General features: G+C 39.3%; 1 protein-coding gene across 3 annotated transcripts in view; it reads left to right on the top strand.

The window, feature by feature from the left end:
* Positions 1–19,155, top strand: part of Abca12 (ATP binding cassette subfamily A member 12) — a 224,706-nt gene that overhangs the window by 128,449 nt on the left and 77,102 nt on the right. For 2 of the 3 annotated variants that reach the window (XM_060368592.1, XM_060368591.1), the window contains 5 exons: positions 1,526–1,704; positions 6,467–6,579; positions 11,950–12,022; positions 16,724–16,842; positions 17,841–17,947. In XM_060368592.1, coding sequence (XP_060224575.1) covers positions 1,526–1,704; positions 6,467–6,579; positions 11,950–12,022; positions 16,724–16,842; positions 17,841–17,947 — 591 coding nt within the window. Of the gene's footprint in view, positions 1–1,525; positions 1,705–5,682; positions 5,808–6,466; positions 6,580–11,949; positions 12,023–16,723; positions 16,843–17,840; positions 17,948–19,155 lie in introns of those variants that run through there. The other variant, XM_060368593.1, reaches the window with a different exon arrangement.

Raw genomic sequence — 19,155 nt, 5'->3', positions numbered from 1 at the left:
AAATGTACCTTTTAGTAATATGGTTTCCAAAAGGGCCATGTTAAGGACACCATTGTAATATCTCAAATGTAATAGGAAGCTCTCACCATCCTTGAATTTGTAAGAGAGCTGGAGATGTAGCTCGGTGGTTGAAAGCTTGCCTCAAGACTCCAGTACCAGAAAAAAAAAAGTCTTCCTCACTTAAATTCTTCGGTCAGATAGAGTGGTCTAAGTAGCCAAAAAGATACCATCCAAAATCAATCAAGTTTAGACAGGTGGAATGGTCAACTCAACTGATATTAATGGGGTTATGGAGAGAATTGCTTTGGGTGAGAACATAAGAAATGCTTCTGAAGGCACTAGCCAGATCATGTGATTCAAAAGCCATAGTTTTGCTGGTTTGTTGACAGATTCACTCTCAGTTAACTGTTCATCATAACTAATGTCTATGACTTTGCAACAGAATCTAGACACACTTTATCCTACGATGTATAACTCAAATAGGAAGCACGTCAGTGAATATATATCTACATGTGCCTACATGAGTACATGAGTATCTACATGTCTACATGAGTAGACTTCCTGCATTTTCCCACATGCGTTCATTTTATGAGATTGCTGCCAAAATTAGACATCCTAGTTAGTAAAAAAAAAAAAAAAAAAAAAAAAAAAAAAAAAGATATGGGGACAATATGCCTACAGCACCCAGGACGTGTAATAAAAATAAAAGGTTACTCAGGGTCCTCTGAACACGGAAGGGAGGCCGCACATGTGAATTCACAGTGATTGTCGCAGCACGTATAACACTTAAGCAAGCTCAAGCTTGACCAAATCTCAGCATGGAGAGGAGCGCTGGACATGGCGTCCTAGTCAAGGAGGTATTGGCAACTGATAGATGTTGGGAGAGGGAGAATCAGCTTGGACGAGGGAAGGGGCCAAAGCTAGGGTACAACTTGAATAAAATGTAATAAATGATAATGATAATAATGAAAAGAAAAAAGAGAGAGAGTAGCTCTTGAAAAGGTGATGGTGCTCCAGAGGAAAGGCCACACATCTGAGAATTTATGAACAATACAAATTGGGCTTGATGGGCGTTAAAAAAAAAAAAAGATGACACAAAGCTGGGTAAGTTGGGAAGGGGTAGTGTATGTGGGAGGTATTGGGTGAATATGATCAAAACACATTGTGTTCATTTCCCAAAGAACTAATAAAATATTTAAAAAAGAAAAAGATTTAGAAAAATAACTCGGTTTTAGAAAGTGAGCTTTAATTTCTGAATATCTAGCTTAAAACATTTTATAGCCATACAATTCCGTCAATCAAACTTTAAACGTGCTAATATCTGGAATTTTTTTTATTTTTTTTAATATCTGGAATTTTAAGGGGGGAAAAACGTTTAGAGAAGTTTGCAGTTTTTCCAAGGCTTCAAAGAGAGTAAGAATTTGGAAACACAGTGAATGTAAAATATCTAGTTTCTTAAAAAAAAAAAAAAAGAATCTTTTTGAAGACAGTATCATTTCTTCCCTGTGCGGTTTGGCTTTTGAAGATGTCCAGTGACCCCAACAACCAGAAGAGGGTGTTCCACGGACTTGTCCAGGCGCTTTCCTTCTTCTCCCAAGTGCAGCAGCGAAGAGAAGTTTGGCAGCTTCTGTCCAGTTTTCCTGACGTGTTTCAGAACGACACCTCACTGAGCAGTCTGTTTGGCATCCTCCAAAAGGCAAACAGGTAGGTAAGCGGGATATTAAATGGAATACAGTTGCGCACAGAGAAGTCTTGAAAAGAAGTCCCTGTGACAATGGCAGTCAGGTGGGTCCTTTAAACATTGGGGAAGCAGTCCTTAACATCACGCTGCAGATTTTAGCAACGGGACTGAGTTGTGTCAGCTGAGGGAAGAAGAAAGACACATTGTGTTTGCTCGTCGAGGTCGGCAGGCATCCGTAAGGAAGTGAGAGGAAGCTCACCTCAGAACTCAGGGTCCTCCAGTGTCGGACAGTGAAGTGTAGAGCCGAGCCAGCGTGGATCAGTGACACAGGATCATTCAGAGACAACCCGAGCTCTGTGCACAAGTCACTGAGCTAGGAGAGAATAAAATGTCTCAGTGGGGTTTCCTTTGTGCCATTCGATATAAAACAGCCCCGTCGGGTAGAGTTTACTCTCCTCACCCAAAGGGGATTGACTTCCCTCACAAACGGTCTTTCTAAGTCAACAGACAGTGTCTTGGAGTTTCTATTGCTGCGATGAAACACCGTGAACAAAAAGCAAGTTGGGGAGGGAAGGGTTTGCTTCACTCGACTTCCGCTTCCTCAGCACTGTCCATCACTGGAGGAAGTCAGGACGGGAACTTAAACAGGGCAGGATCCTGGAGGCAGGAGCTGATGGAGGGGTTGTGGAGGAGTGCTGCTTACTGGCTTGCTCCCCAGAGCTCTCTCAGCCCGCCCTTTTATTTAAAATAATAGAACTCAGGACTACCAGCCCAGGAATGGCACCAACCATAACGGACTGGTCACTCGCCCATCAATTGCTAAGAAAATGCCTTACAACAGGATCTTATGGAGACGTTTTCTCCATTGAGGTTCCCTCCTCTCAGACTCTAGCTGTGTGTCAAGTTCACATAAGAGTAGCCAGCACAGATGGGGATAGTATTGTCTTTCATTTATGGCTACACGGATTTAAATTTTTACATACACACACAGACAAACACATACACACACACAGGTATATGACTTGTAATTTTTTCTCCCACCCTGTTGGTTGCTTTTACAAAACTATGGCATTTGACTTTTATCCAATTAAGTAATACTGTTTTCTTAGTGATCTAGTACACTTCTGTTGGTTTTTATATTTACTATACCTAATATGCTCTCTCGATCAGTGTGAGTTTTGAACACTTGGCATGTGCTAGAGTGACAGAGAAACTGACAACCCAGCCTTAATTTAAATTTTTAAAATCTGTACTTAATTTAGTTACTAGAAAACTTTTAAATGACTTTGGGAAAAAAATGACTTTGGAACATCTTCAAAATTCTGTAAGTCTAATGAAACTGAAAATGAAACTGAAACATGGTGCAAAGCAACTCAGTTAAGAATGACAACAGTTTGGAGCTGGTGAGATGGCTCGGAGGTTAAGAGTACATACTGCTTTTGCAGAGTGCCTGAGTTCGATTCCCCAAACCCCATCAGACAGTCACAACCAGTATACCACTAATTCCAGTGGATCCAACACCTTCCTTTGGTATCCAGGAATACCTTCACTAATGTTCACATAAGACCCTCTGACTCTAATTAAATCTTCAAAGAACACCAATACTTGAATTTTCAACAGTTGCATATGCCAGCAGAGAGTGTCTTAGAGCTGATCACTCTTCAATCATATTAGACAACTTTTAATTCATTCTTACACTAAATTATTCCCTTAAAAATAATTATCATATTCAAGTCTAGGGAGACGTCCCAGTGGGGTGTGTGTGGGGGGAATGCTTGCTACACAAAGTTAAAGACCTGAGTTCAAGTTCCTAACATAAATGTGTTGACTTGGCTGAGCATACCTGTAATCCCATCACTCGGGGAGAAGATAAGTGGGTGCCGGGAGTCAGCCTGGCTGAATTCAGTTCAATAAGAGATCTTGATTTGATGTGATGAGGTAGGAAGGCATCCTAAAACCCTCTTCTGGTCCCCATCTCTATGTGCCTGGACATGTGCAACTGCAAACTCATACATGGGTCCCCTCACTTTGTGTCTCCCGCACACACCACACCACACCACACCTACAATTACTCTATACAGAAGCCATACCTTCTAAGAACAATATGCTGGGATTTCACCCATTGCCTGATTTTACAAAATAAATATCTTCACTTGAAAAATGAAAAGAGAATATAATGCAAACATTTATGCTGATATTGAATCTGCCCCGAGACACTTTCTGTGTTCGTTACACATGTGGGGTTTGAAGATACAGTACAATAAAATATTTTAAATATTTTATTAACTTTTATGTTGAATACTAAATGGCAAATTTTGTTTTAAAAATGTGATCATAAGGAAATTTAAATTTTGGTTGTGAGCCTAACCTTTAACAGCTTCATGAAACATCTCTTCAGCCCAGAAAATTTAAAATTAAATATATCTCATTGTTTTTCATTGTAATTTCATTTTAAAGTAAAATATTTGTTATTATTACTAAATTGACACTGTCATTAAAAGTCACAACTTCCTCATATTTTCATCATCAAACTATTGTCTCATTGCCTTATTTTACTCTTTGTTGCACAAATTAAAGGGACAAGTGAAAGTTTTATTTTCTCATTTTGTTTTTTTTTTTTAGTTGTAATCTGTACATTTAAAAAAAAACTTCAAAATCAGATTATGCTGTTAAGATTACAACAGCAATTAGCAGAAATGAACAATATCAGAAGAAGGGTCTATGAAAGACCAAATACGATTCTCAGCTTTTTTGAGGAGAAGGTCACGCTGGGATATGTGTCATGAAACTTTAAAAAAAATCCGTTTCTAAGAAGAAAGTGACCTGTTTTGAATAATTTCCATTTTATATGATAAATAATGGGAAAAAAATCTATGAAGTGAAATAAACGTGTCTTCATCCATGCTTCAAAGTGTTTCAGAGGATGAGAGGCAACCTCACCGGTGTTTCAATTTGCTAGAAATAAATTCAGTCTGCTGACAGCTTATTCACGATGTTAGTGAGCGTGAAGCTGGCTGTTGCCATGAAGATGGCCCCGTGTTCAGTTGTTCAGTTTGAAACAAACGGATCAGGTGTGTTAGACCGAGTAGCGTAAGTTAATGGAAATCTATAGCAGGAAGCCCATTCAGCCGGTGTCCATGCTTATCGGAGCTCAGAGACAGCTCAGAGTTCAAGAACCGGGAGACTCTCAGCAGACTAGACTTGTACCACTGAAGTCACCAATATACTCAGGGCAAATATAAAACTGCCCAAAGGTTGCCTGTTATACAGAGAAGGCAGAAGGGGACGACATACAGCCGCACTCCGTGAGCACCTCTGGAGTGATAAGGAGGCAGTGTCTGTGGTTCTGGGCACGGATGGTCTGCCTTCTTCCTCCTGATCCGGTTGGTGCTAGAGATCACATACAGACTTTAAAATTAGCCAGGCCAGCTCTGCTTCTTAGTAACCGGATCACCTTGGTAAGTTATTAAACTGTATTTTTTTTTCTGCAAAAGCAAGGCAAGTTAAATTAGCTTCCTGGAAGCACTGGAGAACCACGTTTTTAAAAATACCTGCACTCATAATTTATGTGTATTTCTATTACACAAACAGGCATGCATATTTATAGGCATGTTTATACATTATGCTAGAAATTACCTGAGAGCTACTTACAACTTAGCCTTCATTCATAGCTAGGACACTAAGACTTTTTACTGACCTTGGTTAAAATGTTAAAGATTCCAAAAATATTGTCGAATGCTCCGGACCTCTGCACTCACAGACTGGATCGAGTACTGGAGAAAACTTTGAGCTCACAGAGGAGACACTTGGCAGAGAAAAACAGTGGGTAATTTGCGCTGTATCAGCTCTGCAGTGGCAAATGGTTGGTGGGAGTCCTTTGTCCTCAAGGCACTGGGAACCAGCAAGATGGCTCAGGGGTAAAGGCACTTGCCGCCAATTGCCGCTCAAGTTAAAAGGCTGACTCAGCTCTGACTGCTGGTACCAAGCGCTCTGTTTGTGAGATTCAGACATCCTCACGAAGTAGCCATGTCTCTTCTAGAAGTGCACTAATGACCATAAAGGGACGGAAGGATATTTCTTGAATAACTGGTTGTTACTTGGAGATGTGGAAGGAACTCAAGCAAAAGTGAGTTACCGATTGCAGGTCCCCAGTGTGGAGTGCCCGTCTTATTGGTTACATAACTCTCAGAAAGCCAGTGCGGAGCGCTTAGAGATTAAATTTGAGCTGCATTTGGAGTAGTGCTTGTGGGCCACTTAGGGGACAGAATACAGTTTTTAATTAGCATGAGCTCTCCTTTTTTTTAAAATTATCATTTCTTTCACAAAGTATTCATATATATGATATGCTTATGTAATAATTACTCCTGAAACTGAATCTAAGCTTGGCTCTTAACAAAAATGGTTTCTGGTAATTTATTTATTTATTTAATTAAAAAAAAAGAAGGCTTCATTTCAGCGTGGGGTGCTGAACGCACTTGTTTATCATTCTTAACAGGAAAAACAGAAGCAAAACATCTGACAGGACCTTTGCTCCCTTCCTTCAAGGTCCTTGAGTACAAGTCTTTACAATTCTGGAAACATCAAGTTCTCTGTTCTGGTTCAAGAACAATGTTGGGGGATTTTGTGCATGAATAGACAACGAAGCAATTAAATTACAAAAGCAGCATCTTGCCTTTCATAGGAATCATTTTCTATATTGTGGCCATTTTCTCCTCGAATAACCTTTCGTTTCTGTCTGTGAGCCCTGAAACGCAATCTGGCTTAATTTGTTTCTCCACTCGTTAGGGTGCTGTTGGTGGTGCAGAAGGTTTACCCGCATGTTCAAACCGACGAAGGATTCAGCACCCTCCAGAAGTCTGTGAAACATCTGCTCAACACCATGGACTCCCCAGCACAAGGTAGGGCATTCCGAGCTTGCTGTATTAAAGGGAGCGTCACAAAGCCCCGCCAGAAAAACCGAGGCAGAATGCCTCCGATGCAGTCACATATACACAGTGTCATTCCGAGATGAGGATAAATGCTACCTGTACATTGCACTCGGGCTAAACTGTGAAGAAAGGAAGGCATGTTCCCAGATGCGGATGAATTTCTAGATGCTTTCTTTATGTAAACGCGCTCCCTTACCTTGTGAACTTATGTGTATGTTTGGAATAGAAAGTGACTATCAGATGGTAAACATCAACAAATAGATTTATATAATATATATATATGAACAAAAGCCTAAACTGAATTATAAGATTTGTGTTCTTTGTGTGTGTGTGGGGGGGGGGGGAACCGGGTCTCACTATGTAGCTCTGGCTTTCCTGGAAATCACTCTGTAGACCAGGCTGGCCTTAAACTCACAGAGATCCGCCTGCCTCTGCCTTCAAAGTGCTGGGATTAAAGGTGTGCGCCACCACACACAGCATGCATCTTCATTTCTGAACTTGAATTTAAAAAACCAGAAAGAATGCTTCAATGGTAAAATATATATGTGTGCATGTATATATATATATATACACACACATATATGTATGTATGTATATATATATATGTATATATACACTCATGCAACTTCTTGAAAATGTATGGTACACATCAGAGCATAAACAATCAGTGAAAGTCAGTCACCTCTAGGAAGACAAAACATAGCATGTTACACGTGAGTCAAAAATGTCACCTTTGAATGCACAGAATGTCACTCCCTTGTAACCACATGGAGACTGTTGGGTGGACACATGCGGGCACACAAGGAGGTTGTGAGGAACAAATCCCTGCCCGCCCAAGCAAACACAGGTTAACAGTTACCTCTTCTGAATGAATTCAGAATTAGCCATCCCTGTCTGTGTTTGCCGGTTTTTAAACACGTAGCCTTCTGCTCTTGGATTCCAAAGTAAGCATTTCGTGAGCATCAGACGAAAAGCCAACTGTTCATCAGTTGCTAGCATCTCAGTCGCCGTATGAAATGCAGGCTTTAGAGGCCGGGAAAGAGTTCTCCATGCAGAGTCAGGCATTCTTAGATACCAGCTTCTGCTGGTAAGGAGATTTTTTTTTTTTAAACCTACAGTTACAGCATCTGACTCATTTGCAAGGTTGTTTGTTTCCAATGCTCATGTTTTTATGAACATCAGAAAAGGTTTACTCTCATAAAAGTCTAGGCCAGAGAACCAGGCAGAATGCTAATGATTCCCTCTGTTTTTATTTCTAATATTTGCATTTTAAAGACTCGAAAGCTTCATATTTCTCTTATCATTGTCTTTTCTTCATTTTCAGACTTACACCTTAAATAAATAATAAAAACAATAAAATAATAACAATATAAGAAATATAAAGCAAAGTGACTAACTTAAAGTTTTTCTCCCCCAAAAGACAAAAGCTTATCCATGCCTTAGAAGCCAGCAGTAAGCAATACTTCTTACTGATGCGACAATAAAACCCTTTCCTGGTGGATGATGTAATTCTGTTTTTGATATTTCCATATTTAACAATGACCAAGACCTATATCTATGAATATGCTAATGACCTTAGAAAGTATTAAATCATGCCATTAGATGGTCAAGGGGACAAGAAAATGCAATCAGAAAAGGCATTTTTAGCTGAAAAATTGGGTGTGCCTAACTCCTCTATTATAAAATGTAAGCACTTGTGAGGTCATCAGTCTGGGGTAGCGGTGGAGATACAGTCAGTTCTATTTCCCTAGTCATTAATTCCAGGCCCCTACCTGCTTGAAAAGAAATTTCATGGTCTTGGGAAATTTCCACAGTTATTTTTGGGAATCATTCAGGAAACTCAGGTTCAAACCATGATGCTAATTTACCTATATAAGAGTCTCTGACCCCAAGTGCAGACACCGGCCACCTTGGCCAGGTCACCACATGCTTAGTCTTCACGGTTTTTAGGCATTTATTTGACCTTAATATAGGCATGTCATAGGAGCAGGCTTTGCATTCACCTAAGGCAGAGAGACGTGGTGACTCATAGCAGAGTTGCTTGGCTCCTGCAGCTCTCACGCCAGCATTCTTTCAAGTGAAGAAAACAATAGTACTTTCTGTGTCGACAGAAATCTAAGTGATTTTATTATGAAAACAGTTCTGAGATATTATCCCATTTCACAGCCAAAGACACTGCCTTTACGTATGTGTTATTCCACCAGCAAGAGTCCAGTCTGAGAATGGACCCTGGATGGACCTATCCATTCCCAAAGCCAGGTCCCTTAATTCTTTTATAAATGACCTCAATGCCTGCAACCTTTCACACTCACTGGGATGCATAGTTTCTCCCTGGGACACGCCAGTATCTGTCATCATCAGACTGCAGGGCTGCTCCTCTCCAGCCAGCGATGGAATGTGATACATCATGCCACACATGACAAGTTCACAGCCATGCCTCAGCAGCCTACACATCCTAATGCCTCCACACTTCCTGCTCGGTATCACATGCTTCTAGTCCAGCCTGAATCAGGAACACAGTTAGGGCATCTCCTGAAACCTCCTCATCAGCCATGAAAATGTGGAGGTGCTGTCATCTCCTCTCTTTGTCTTAAGAGGTCTAATTCTGCATTCTGCCCCACCTGGGGTTCCTGGATGCCCAATGCTTTCTAGTTGTTTCTTTTATGAAGACTGAGTTTCGGGAGCAGAGGTTACTATTGTCATGGGCATGTGCTCTTTAGCAAAGTCATAAATCCAGTGAAATAATGTTTGCATGTAGAAAACAGGGTGGGCAAGATTGCTCAGCGGGGAAGCACTTTCCTTGAAAACCTGAAGACTCCCCTTTGTATGCTATGGCACATATGTACCAACATTCACACACATACATGTGCAACAATAACAGTTGACTATGAAAGTGAAATAATGCTGGCTTATAGCCAGCACAGCACAGCTGTCTTTGCACATCTATGTTTATTCTTATATTATTTGTAATATCTTCAATATGCAAACAACCTAGATATCCACCAACACAAGAATAGCTAAAGAAAATAAAATGCACATACACAATGACACTTTATAAACAGTGAAATTAAAATTTCTGGAAAATAAATGAAACGAGGGAGCATTATGTTAAGTGAAATAAGTGAGGCTTGGAAAGACAAATATCAGGTTTACTGTTATATATGGAACCTGCACTTAAGTTTAGATAGATAAATAGGTGATAGATTATAGATAGGAAATTAGAAAGGAGGCTGTGAAAAGGGAGAAAGAGTCTAAAGGGAGGGGTGGAAAATAAGAGAGAGAGTAGTGGAATGTATGTGTCATGGAAGCAGAAGGGTGACTATTGGTAAGGATGGAGGGGTCCAGCAAGCAGGAGAAAGAAGAGAATGAAGGGGCTGGAGAGATGGCTCAGAGGTTAAGAGCACTGGCTGCACTTCCAGACGTCATGAGTTCAATTCCCAGCTATCACATGGTGGCTCACAACCATCTATAATGAGATCCGCTGCCCTCTTCTGGCATGCAGGTGACATGCAGACAGAACATTGTATACAAAATAAGTAAATAAATCTTTAAAAAAAAAAAGAAGAGAATGAAGTAGGTCAGTGGAAGGCAAATAAGTACAAAGTATGATGATATACATACATTCTCTCTTTCTGTATATATACATATATATATATTCATTCTATATATATTCATTCATCTCTACATTCATATATATAAAACATATATGAAAATGGCACAGTGAGGGCCAGGAAGTGCGCCTGCTGACAAGAATGATGACAAGAATTAAGTCTGGGATCCACAAGTAGAAGCAAAACTCCAACTCTCAAAGTTGATTTCTGATCTCAACACTCATACTGAAGTGTTTCTGAGAAATAAATAAAATAAATAATAGAAATAATTAGAAATTATCACAATAAAATCCATTTCTTTGTATGCCACTCCCCCAAAGTAATAATTAAAAATTACTAATATAAAAAGCTATCTAGATGTTTGTGGACACCATTTTTTACATGCCTAATCCTCCAAAGGTCAGAAAAACAAAATCTTGTTTTTTTAAAATGGCCTTAACATTTTCCTGTTCATTTTGGGCTATTTAGTATACTGATAGGATTCTCTTTCCCGGAGTACTTTATAGCCCTCAGTTAGACAGAAGGGAAAGCTTCTATTTAAGTTCAGGGTTAAGTCTCACTGATAACATCAAGTTAATTTCTATTTAACTTGCACGCGTCAATGGCTTGATAAAAAAGAGAGTCCATAACCAGAGAATGTACAAATGCTAACAAAGTTTCTGAGAGCCTCACACAGGTGTTCAAGGTGAGCAAGATAAACCTCAGGGAAAAAAATGGTTTTACACAGCTTTTCATTGAACAACCATAAAAATTAATAGATTGCTGATCTTAATTTTTCAACATACATATATTGATGAGTAATATTGTCATTACTAATGAGGTATATTTATTCTGAGTATCTTTGTTGATGGTCTCTTAACTTGGTTGTACATGTTTTATAAGGAGGACAATAATATTCAATTGACCTTTGTATAAATCCCAGAAAATTTCACTCCACTGAACAGGAAAACTGAAAAGGCCATTCTGATAGTTACTAGAGGCCAAGCCAACTTAGACATGAACAATACAGAAGGTGGATAGAGGGGGGTGGGTATTTTAAATTCTGGGACATTCTTTTGCATATACATTTATTTCAATAGAAGAGAAAACACTTAAAAAGCATGGATATCTGCATAGCTTTGCATAAGGACATTTTCAGAAGATTATAGGACACTCGACCTAGAGAGAATAGAAGAACCTTAAAGCAGCTGATCTACTATCCCATTGAAAACGGTGAGGCCACTGTTTAAAATGACAGCGTCTAGCCAGGCGTGGTGAATGATTGTGATCCCAGCACTCAGGGAGGCAGAGGCAGGCCGATCTCTGTGAGTTTGAGGCCAGCCTCATGTACAAAGCCAACGCTGCACAAAGAAACCCTGTCTCCAAAATGCAAAAACCAATAACAACAACAACAACAACAACAACAACAATAATAATAATAAATACATAAAAAATAAAAGATAGCATTCAAGTACCCTGGCCCACTGTGAGAAGCATTTGAAAATGAGACTGAGGCTGACAGTCTTCTGAAAGCCCTGAATTTAGTGTTTTCATTTATGCCATGACTGTTTAAGGACTCTTTCATTTTTGGCTTTTCATGTTGCTTCTATGCCTCCACTCTCTTTATAACTCAACTTACATAGCAAGCATAACCATTGACTTTCTTTTAACTTTGGGGGGACTTTTTTGTGAGGAGCAAAGTGTCTTTGAACAAAAATATTTTGTATTGACCTATATCTTATTGCTGTAGGTGACAATTCAACACACGTGTGGAGTGATATTGGGGAAGAAGAGACACTGTCCCCGAGCAGTCTGGCTGCACAGTAAGTTGTGTTTTCAAATTATGGGTTAACCAGCTGAGTAAACACAGTAGGTCATATACCCCGTTAGCTTATCGGCCTGGAAAACCATGCAACAGTAGAATCAAAGGGTGTTATCAAGCTGGAGTGAAGGGGAAACTAATTTGGGCGTATTAGTCAATATACTTTTGCTATCACAGCATGAGGAACTCTTCTTCAGTACTGAGCTCTGCCATGTCTAGAAGGTTTAGTCTGTGCCCGTGAGTAGAGTCTTGGAGGAACATAGGCCTTTATGAAAAACATAGAAGAATCTTTCTTAACCTGTTCAGTGCCATAGACAGGTGGCTGATAAGTGATGGAAGCTTATTTTTCACACTTTGGGGTAAACCCAGCATCAAGGTGGGAGCAGATTTGGTGTCTAAGAAGAGCCTACTTCCTGGACCATGAAGGATACCTTCTTTTTAAGGCTGTTTTTATAGACCACCAATCCCATTCACAAGATTTCTGTCCAAGGGCTCCACCTTCTAAGTTCATCATCACCTTAGCACATAGAATGTCAGTATATAAAATTCAAGACATTCAGACCATAGCGGGGTCCAGATTTTTCTGCATTCCTATTTCTTTGGAGTTTTAAAGATCTCAAAGCCTAATTTGATAATGCAAATTTTATCTACTTTCAGTAATGTTCACACAAGGGGGAAAAAAAAAGATTAGAAGTCTTTTAATTTTGGACTTCCCCAGGAAATGACAGCAGTCACCATGGTGTCTAAAGACTGCAAATGTGAACAGATTTTGAAGGAACTTATAATTAGAATAGGGAATGCAAGCAGTTCCCGGTAGTATCAGACTTAGGTGAATATGTGTAGCTCAAGGTAAATTTAGAGACTAGTTGGTCTTGTAGGTAAAGGTTGCTTTAGCTTGATAAATTATGCTGTGGTGGTTCTCAGAATTTAGTCACCCCAAATACAACTTTGTACTACTGGAAACTTGCACAGATAAAATCGAAGAGTAGAAGGACAAGGGGAGGTTGCTCAGTGGTACTAAAACACAGAGAAGAGCTATGATGTTCCAGAGTGTGGTTGCATAGTAAGGTGATTAGAGATAGCAGTGATGTACTGTGCATTTCAAAAAGCTCAGTAAAGGCTGGAGAGATGGCTCAGCAGTGAAGAACACTGGCTGCTCTTTCAGAGGACCTGGGTTCCATTCCCAGCAGGCTACTCACAGCCGTCTGTACCTCCAATCCCACAAGAACAGCACACATGTGGTATATGCCTATACATGCAAGCAAAACATCCATACACATAAGATTTATTTTTAAAAATGAGACAGATTTCATTATGCAGGCTTGGCTTGCGTGTAGTTCTCTGTTTAGACCAGGTTGGCGTTGAACTCGCAGAGATTGGCCCGTCTGTATCTCCAAAGTGCTGGGATTAACGGTGTGCGCTATCATGTCCAGAGTAGAAAGAAAGAAAAAAAAAAAAAGGATTCTTGAATGCGTTGTCATAAAGAAATAATAAACGATTGGGAAGATACACTTAAAAATCATCTAAACATTAGTGTGTTAATCCTGGGACTCTGCTTTTGTATCTCACAAACGTGCGTACTTTTTATTTTTTATTTTTTTTGCACATCACTTAAAACAAGTAAAATTAACAACGAAAGTGCTTATTTTAATCGTTATTTTTTTATAAGATAGAATTTAATGGAAAGGTAACCACAGGTAAACGCTGGGTGAGATCTACTTCCAGTTTCTCATACCACCACTTTCGCCCTCCACGCTGGCGGACCCAGGTGCTTCTCTCTTGGGCGGTGTCGCTTTAGCCAGGTTGTCACATTGCAGATATGTGGGACTTTTGATATGCATCATATAGAGTGCTAACTTTTAAACACCCTTCAGGCTGACACAGCGGATGCTCCTTGCTGATGCTAGGTCCCCCTGTCAGAGCCGAACGTGCAGGCATGCAGAACGCTGACGGCACTCAGCACGTCTGTCTTGCAAATTACTCAGCAGTTAGCTGTCAGCTTATTAGAAGGAATCCAATACCTGTAAGATGGGTCTTGTGACTGATGAAATTAAGGGGTTTCTTTGGACTTTCTTTTCATGTCCATTTTGAAACAATCACATCGTGGCAATGGTGGCACAAGATAAAAAGGCTCTTGGTTTAGCTCTTTCTAATGACGGATAGTCAACATTACTTTTGTCTTACAGCTCCCCATCGTTTTTCATGTTCTAATCTCTTTTTAATATTTATGTGTGTGTGCTCTTGTGCGTATGTACACACATGTGTGTTTATATCTAAAGCCTACCTTTCATTGTGAACACTTCAGGGGAAAGGGATCTGTATGAAGGGTCTTAAATGAGTCATTTAGAGGACCCACAGTGAGTTTATGCCAAAACAGTGGCATCCGTATGTAATATAAATTTTTGACTATATTAAATTATTTAAAAAGTTGGCACCAATGCTTTCTACAAAAGTAAGGAAGGAACCTATATGATACTTCTGGGTCACTTCAAGCTCAGCTTTTCTGATCCTGATAACACACTCTTGAACGCCACCTGGAAGCTGAGGTGAACCTTTTGCTACTGAACACTGTTGTTCCTGCTGCAGTGGAAAACACGAAGGTGAGGGAAGGTTAGAACCGTGAGACCTTCCTACTGGAACCAGTCCACAGGAAGCCATCCAGGGACACCTCGTTGGCAGACATGTTTAATGGCTAATATCTCTGCGGCTTCCTGTGTCTCTCTGACAGATGAATATATCTACTCAATGATGCACAAGAATGTAAATGCTAGATATTCTCTGATGTGGATTCTAGTGGGGTAAGCAAAAGGTGTAGTACAAAAGTAAACGGATCATTCCCTCAAGATGTCCACAAGAGACCCGTTTACCTTGAAATCTGTGCTTGTTACTACAAAGGAATGAAATAAATAGATTATGCGCCCCCCCCCATCCATCAAATAACAGATGCACCCTATTTACAGCTATTTCCACAACTGTTTGTCTCTTGTTTGGCATTTTATGTCCTTAAATCTTAACTTTTAGTTTATCCTTAGCATCTCCTAACACATCTTCCCATTTCCATTAATATGCTCATATAACCCAAATCAAGGGTTCAGGGTCATTATTTTTCTTCCCCCAGACCTCCTTTCTCTTTCTTTACTTGCTCCCACGTCTTTCTTTCTTTCTTTCTTTCTTTCTTTCTTTCTTTCTTTCTTTCTTTCTTTCTTTCTTTCTTTCTTCTTTCTCTCTTTCTTTTTCTTTGTCTTTCTGACTTTCTTTCTTCACTGATCTTTATGACCATGACTGGCTGATACCATGGGTTGAGTGACAGTACATTAAACTTATCTACATGTGAGCATGACCTGGAATTCTACAGCTAACCTATACAGTGAAGTTGGTGTTGTTAGCCATCCTATTCTTGTTGCATTATTACTAGTGATAAGGTATTTAATGTGGAAACCTACCTGATTGATGGTTCCTTTTATTTAGGCCATACAAGTTAGTCTAAGCCTGTATTCCCATGTCCTTTGTTTGTGAATTGATGAATGACATTGATTACCTACAAAGAGGCTTTGATAAATGATGAAGCTAAGTGCCGAAAGCTTAAAGATCTAAGGCAACCAAACATAACTTTTCCCACAGTCCCCAGTCAAGGAAATACCTAAACAAGAACTTTTAGAATGAGTACTTTAAAACAAAAATTTGTGATCCAGTGGAATGGCTCAGTGAGTTAAGGCTCTTGCTATACAAACTGATGACCTGAGTCCCATTCCTGAGACCAACATTGTAGAAAGAGAGAAACAACTTCAGAAAATTTTCTTCCTGACACTGTCTATGGAATATGTACTTCTTACTCCACTGCAATAAATATACGTAATTAAAAAAACAGTCTGGGCAGGTAGCTCAGTAGTAGAGCCCTTAGCTGCCTTGCAGAAGGGCCTAGATTCAACTCCTATCACAAAAAAGAAAGAAAGAAAGAAAGAAAGAAAGAAAGAAAGAAAGAAAGAAAGAAAGAAAGAAAGAAAGAAAGAAAGAAAGAAAGAAAAAGAAAAGAAAAGAAAAGAAACCTGTATACAACATGAATTGTTAGTCAGTCTTACAACCAATGACGTAAGCTCTTGCTGCTAAGTTGGAGAGACTTTTCCTAACATTGGTTTATTTCTTTCTAATGTTCCTTTGGGATCCAGTGTTGTTAGCTCACATCCAGAGGCTTCTCTAATATTACTGTTCTTCCTTTATTATGGCTGTGTTAGGAGAGGTCTCACCCCCTAGCATTTTGACAAAATCTGACAGAACTTGTTGTTAGTTATTTTGTTTATTGTTCAGAGTAATCCAAGGCATATATCTTCCAAATAGGCATTAACATTTATCCTTTCTTTGTCACTTAAGATGGAATGACAGACAGTATTGGAAGAAGCAACAGAACAGAGATGCAGCCTTATGGCTGAGGAGACAGGGAATGTACAATGCACACACGCACTCATGCATACTCTTAGAGGTGTGTTGCCTTAAAAGTACACACAGATACACACACACACATGCACACGCACACATGAGCATGCATTCAGAGGTGTGCGCTTTTGTACAGCAGTGTTTGATGAAGGAGGGGACCCAGTTTCACTGGGCCTTCAGTATCCAGGCCAGCAAATCACAGTTTTTTTTTATTTTGCTTTTGTTTGCATTTTTTTTACATGTCCTAATCATAGATTCTCATCTAATTTAGGCTCCTGATCCTAGAAAATTTTGAAGACGCCATCTTGAACATATCATCAAATAGTCCATATTTTCCTTATTTGGCATGTGTAAGAAATATCACTGATGACTTGGCCAAAGGATCACCAGGTGATAGTCTTAATTCTGCTCATGGTTTTAACTTCTGTTCTAATTGGTTAAGAGATTATCTATCTTATCAAAGGAGGGGATTTAAAATACTTTTTTCATGTTTATGCCTCAGGTTTAGTTAAGTCATTCAATATTAAAACGGAATTTGAACATGACCATGCTTTCCTCTTGCTGCTGCTTGCACTCCATGCTCACCTGAACAAACTTTAATAGAATGGTTTCACCCTAGATAACGTGATAAAGGTAACCTGGACACACTTGCTAGGAATCCAGGGTCATTAGGGGCTCGTGCAACCCTTATTTCCATTTTCTGTGTCCTTGATGCTCTTCAGTGGCCGAAAGATTAAGACTAATAATCGAGGGATCCATAGTTCTCGCATATTGCATGAACAAAGGTGACCATGTGACAGGCTACTCCCTGCTTCACACATGTAACTGTCGATTCTTTAACCTACCTAAGTAACCATGAAGACTTCAGGCAAAGCAAACGTTCCTTGGTATTCTCACACACAGTCTGTTTTTTTTTTTTTCCTCTACCCAAATATTTTGTGAAACATGGTATCAAGCAAGTACAACGCATATCTAAGCCCGAAGCTTGTTTCCCAGAATTAAGCAGTTATGGCTGAAAAGTATGATCTTGGACATAGTGTGTATACAATCTATTTCCCCCTGACATAATCCCACCTATTGTATACCAGGGTTAAAAATAAAAACATTATTTAGTTCACAAAGAGCCAAAGCTGTGAAGTACCTTCACTAGAACCATTTTTTTTAAATCTCTAAGCAGCATATCTGTGAATATTTTAAAAATAATGAACTCTGTAGTCCACATGGTTCAAGGGAAGGTTAATTTTCACTCATTTTATATTTATATTGAGCTACAATATTATCCTAAAAAAAAATCCCTGCTGATAAGTCAGGATAAAAGTCTCTTTCAGATATGCTCCCAAGGTAACCTTGTGATTCTCACAAAGTAATTCTTCCTCCCTCCTCTGCAGATAATCTAAAACTTCTGCAATCCACAATTCGCTTTAGAAAGTCTTTTCTTCGAAATGGCTCCTATGAGGATGGCTTCCCTTGGTTTCCCGAAGTCCTGAAATCCAAGGTAAGCCATGAAAGGAAATCATAAATACAGGAATAGCCATACTTTCAGTGACACGTTAGGAAGATTAAGTTTAAACATCTGATTATTGCAGATGACCTCGTGTGACCTACAGCTCTGTTCTTTTCAAACAGCGACAGAGGTGCTTGGCGTTAAGAACGGTTCACATTGTCAGCTTCAGCATAAAATGATCCATAAGAGCCCAGTTATAGCGCACATAAGCATACATGCACATGTCACCATATGGTTATCTTATTAGGTTCCTTAATTTGGGGGGTTGTCATATCGTTTTTTTAATTTGACCCGTCTTTAGCTTTTAAATCTATAAAAGTAGATTTCGAAAGCTGGCATCCTAACTTCATGGTGCTCAAAGGTCTCAAATATTAACTCTTTTCATCAGATTAGAAACTAAGAAGTCATTATAGAAATGCATGACCCTGAGAGGGGAAAGGGAGGACCAAATATTTAAATCTTTTAAGCTTGAATCGGCTCATGCTCATTTGTCTATTATTCACACACAGTGTACAGATTATCACAAGATTCATTTTTAAGGCAACTCTATTAAGTTTTGAAACTGTTTTCCTAGTAAGAACTGCAGTTTAATTGGATTTATGTAGCCTGGGATAAAGTTAAATTAGAAGTGGTTTATTTAGGGCAAGCAAGTGATTTGCTGTGTGGTAAACAAGCTGTAATTAAGCAGGCACGCAAAACATTATGTCCATGTATATTACAGATAAATGTGCTCATTAGACTACCTACCTTTTAGCCCCAGCCTTCAACATGAATCAAACTTTCTAACGTACTCAATTTAGCATTATCTTAATTTATGCAGATGAGAAAGAAGTCGTACATTCACCAAAAAGCTCTTATTCATCTTTCAAGAATCAGTGTAAATGTCACTCCTGCAACACTAGATTATCACCTTTCCCTTGTTTTCCAGACATCTGTGCCTCCTTCATTTATTTTACATGTATATTGAACTACACTATCATCCTAGCAAAACTTACTGATAAGTCAAGATAAAGCCTTTTTCAGATGCGCTCCCCAAGTGACCTTGTGATTCACCCAATGTCGTTCTTCCTCCCTACTCTGCAGACAATGTAAAGGCTTCTGCAGTCCACAATTAGCTTTAGAAAATCCTTTCTTCAAAATGGCTCCTGTGAGGACAATTTCCTCCTTTATTTATAAGAATCTCCATCCCCCAAGTTTTT

This window comes from Meriones unguiculatus, chromosome 15 (genome assembly GCF_030254825.1).
Source record: "Meriones unguiculatus strain TT.TT164.6M chromosome 15, Bangor_MerUng_6.1, whole genome shotgun sequence".
Lineage (NCBI taxonomy): Eukaryota > Metazoa > Chordata > Mammalia > Rodentia > Muridae > Meriones > Meriones unguiculatus.
This window is presented reverse-complemented; position numbering and strand designations above follow the sequence as displayed.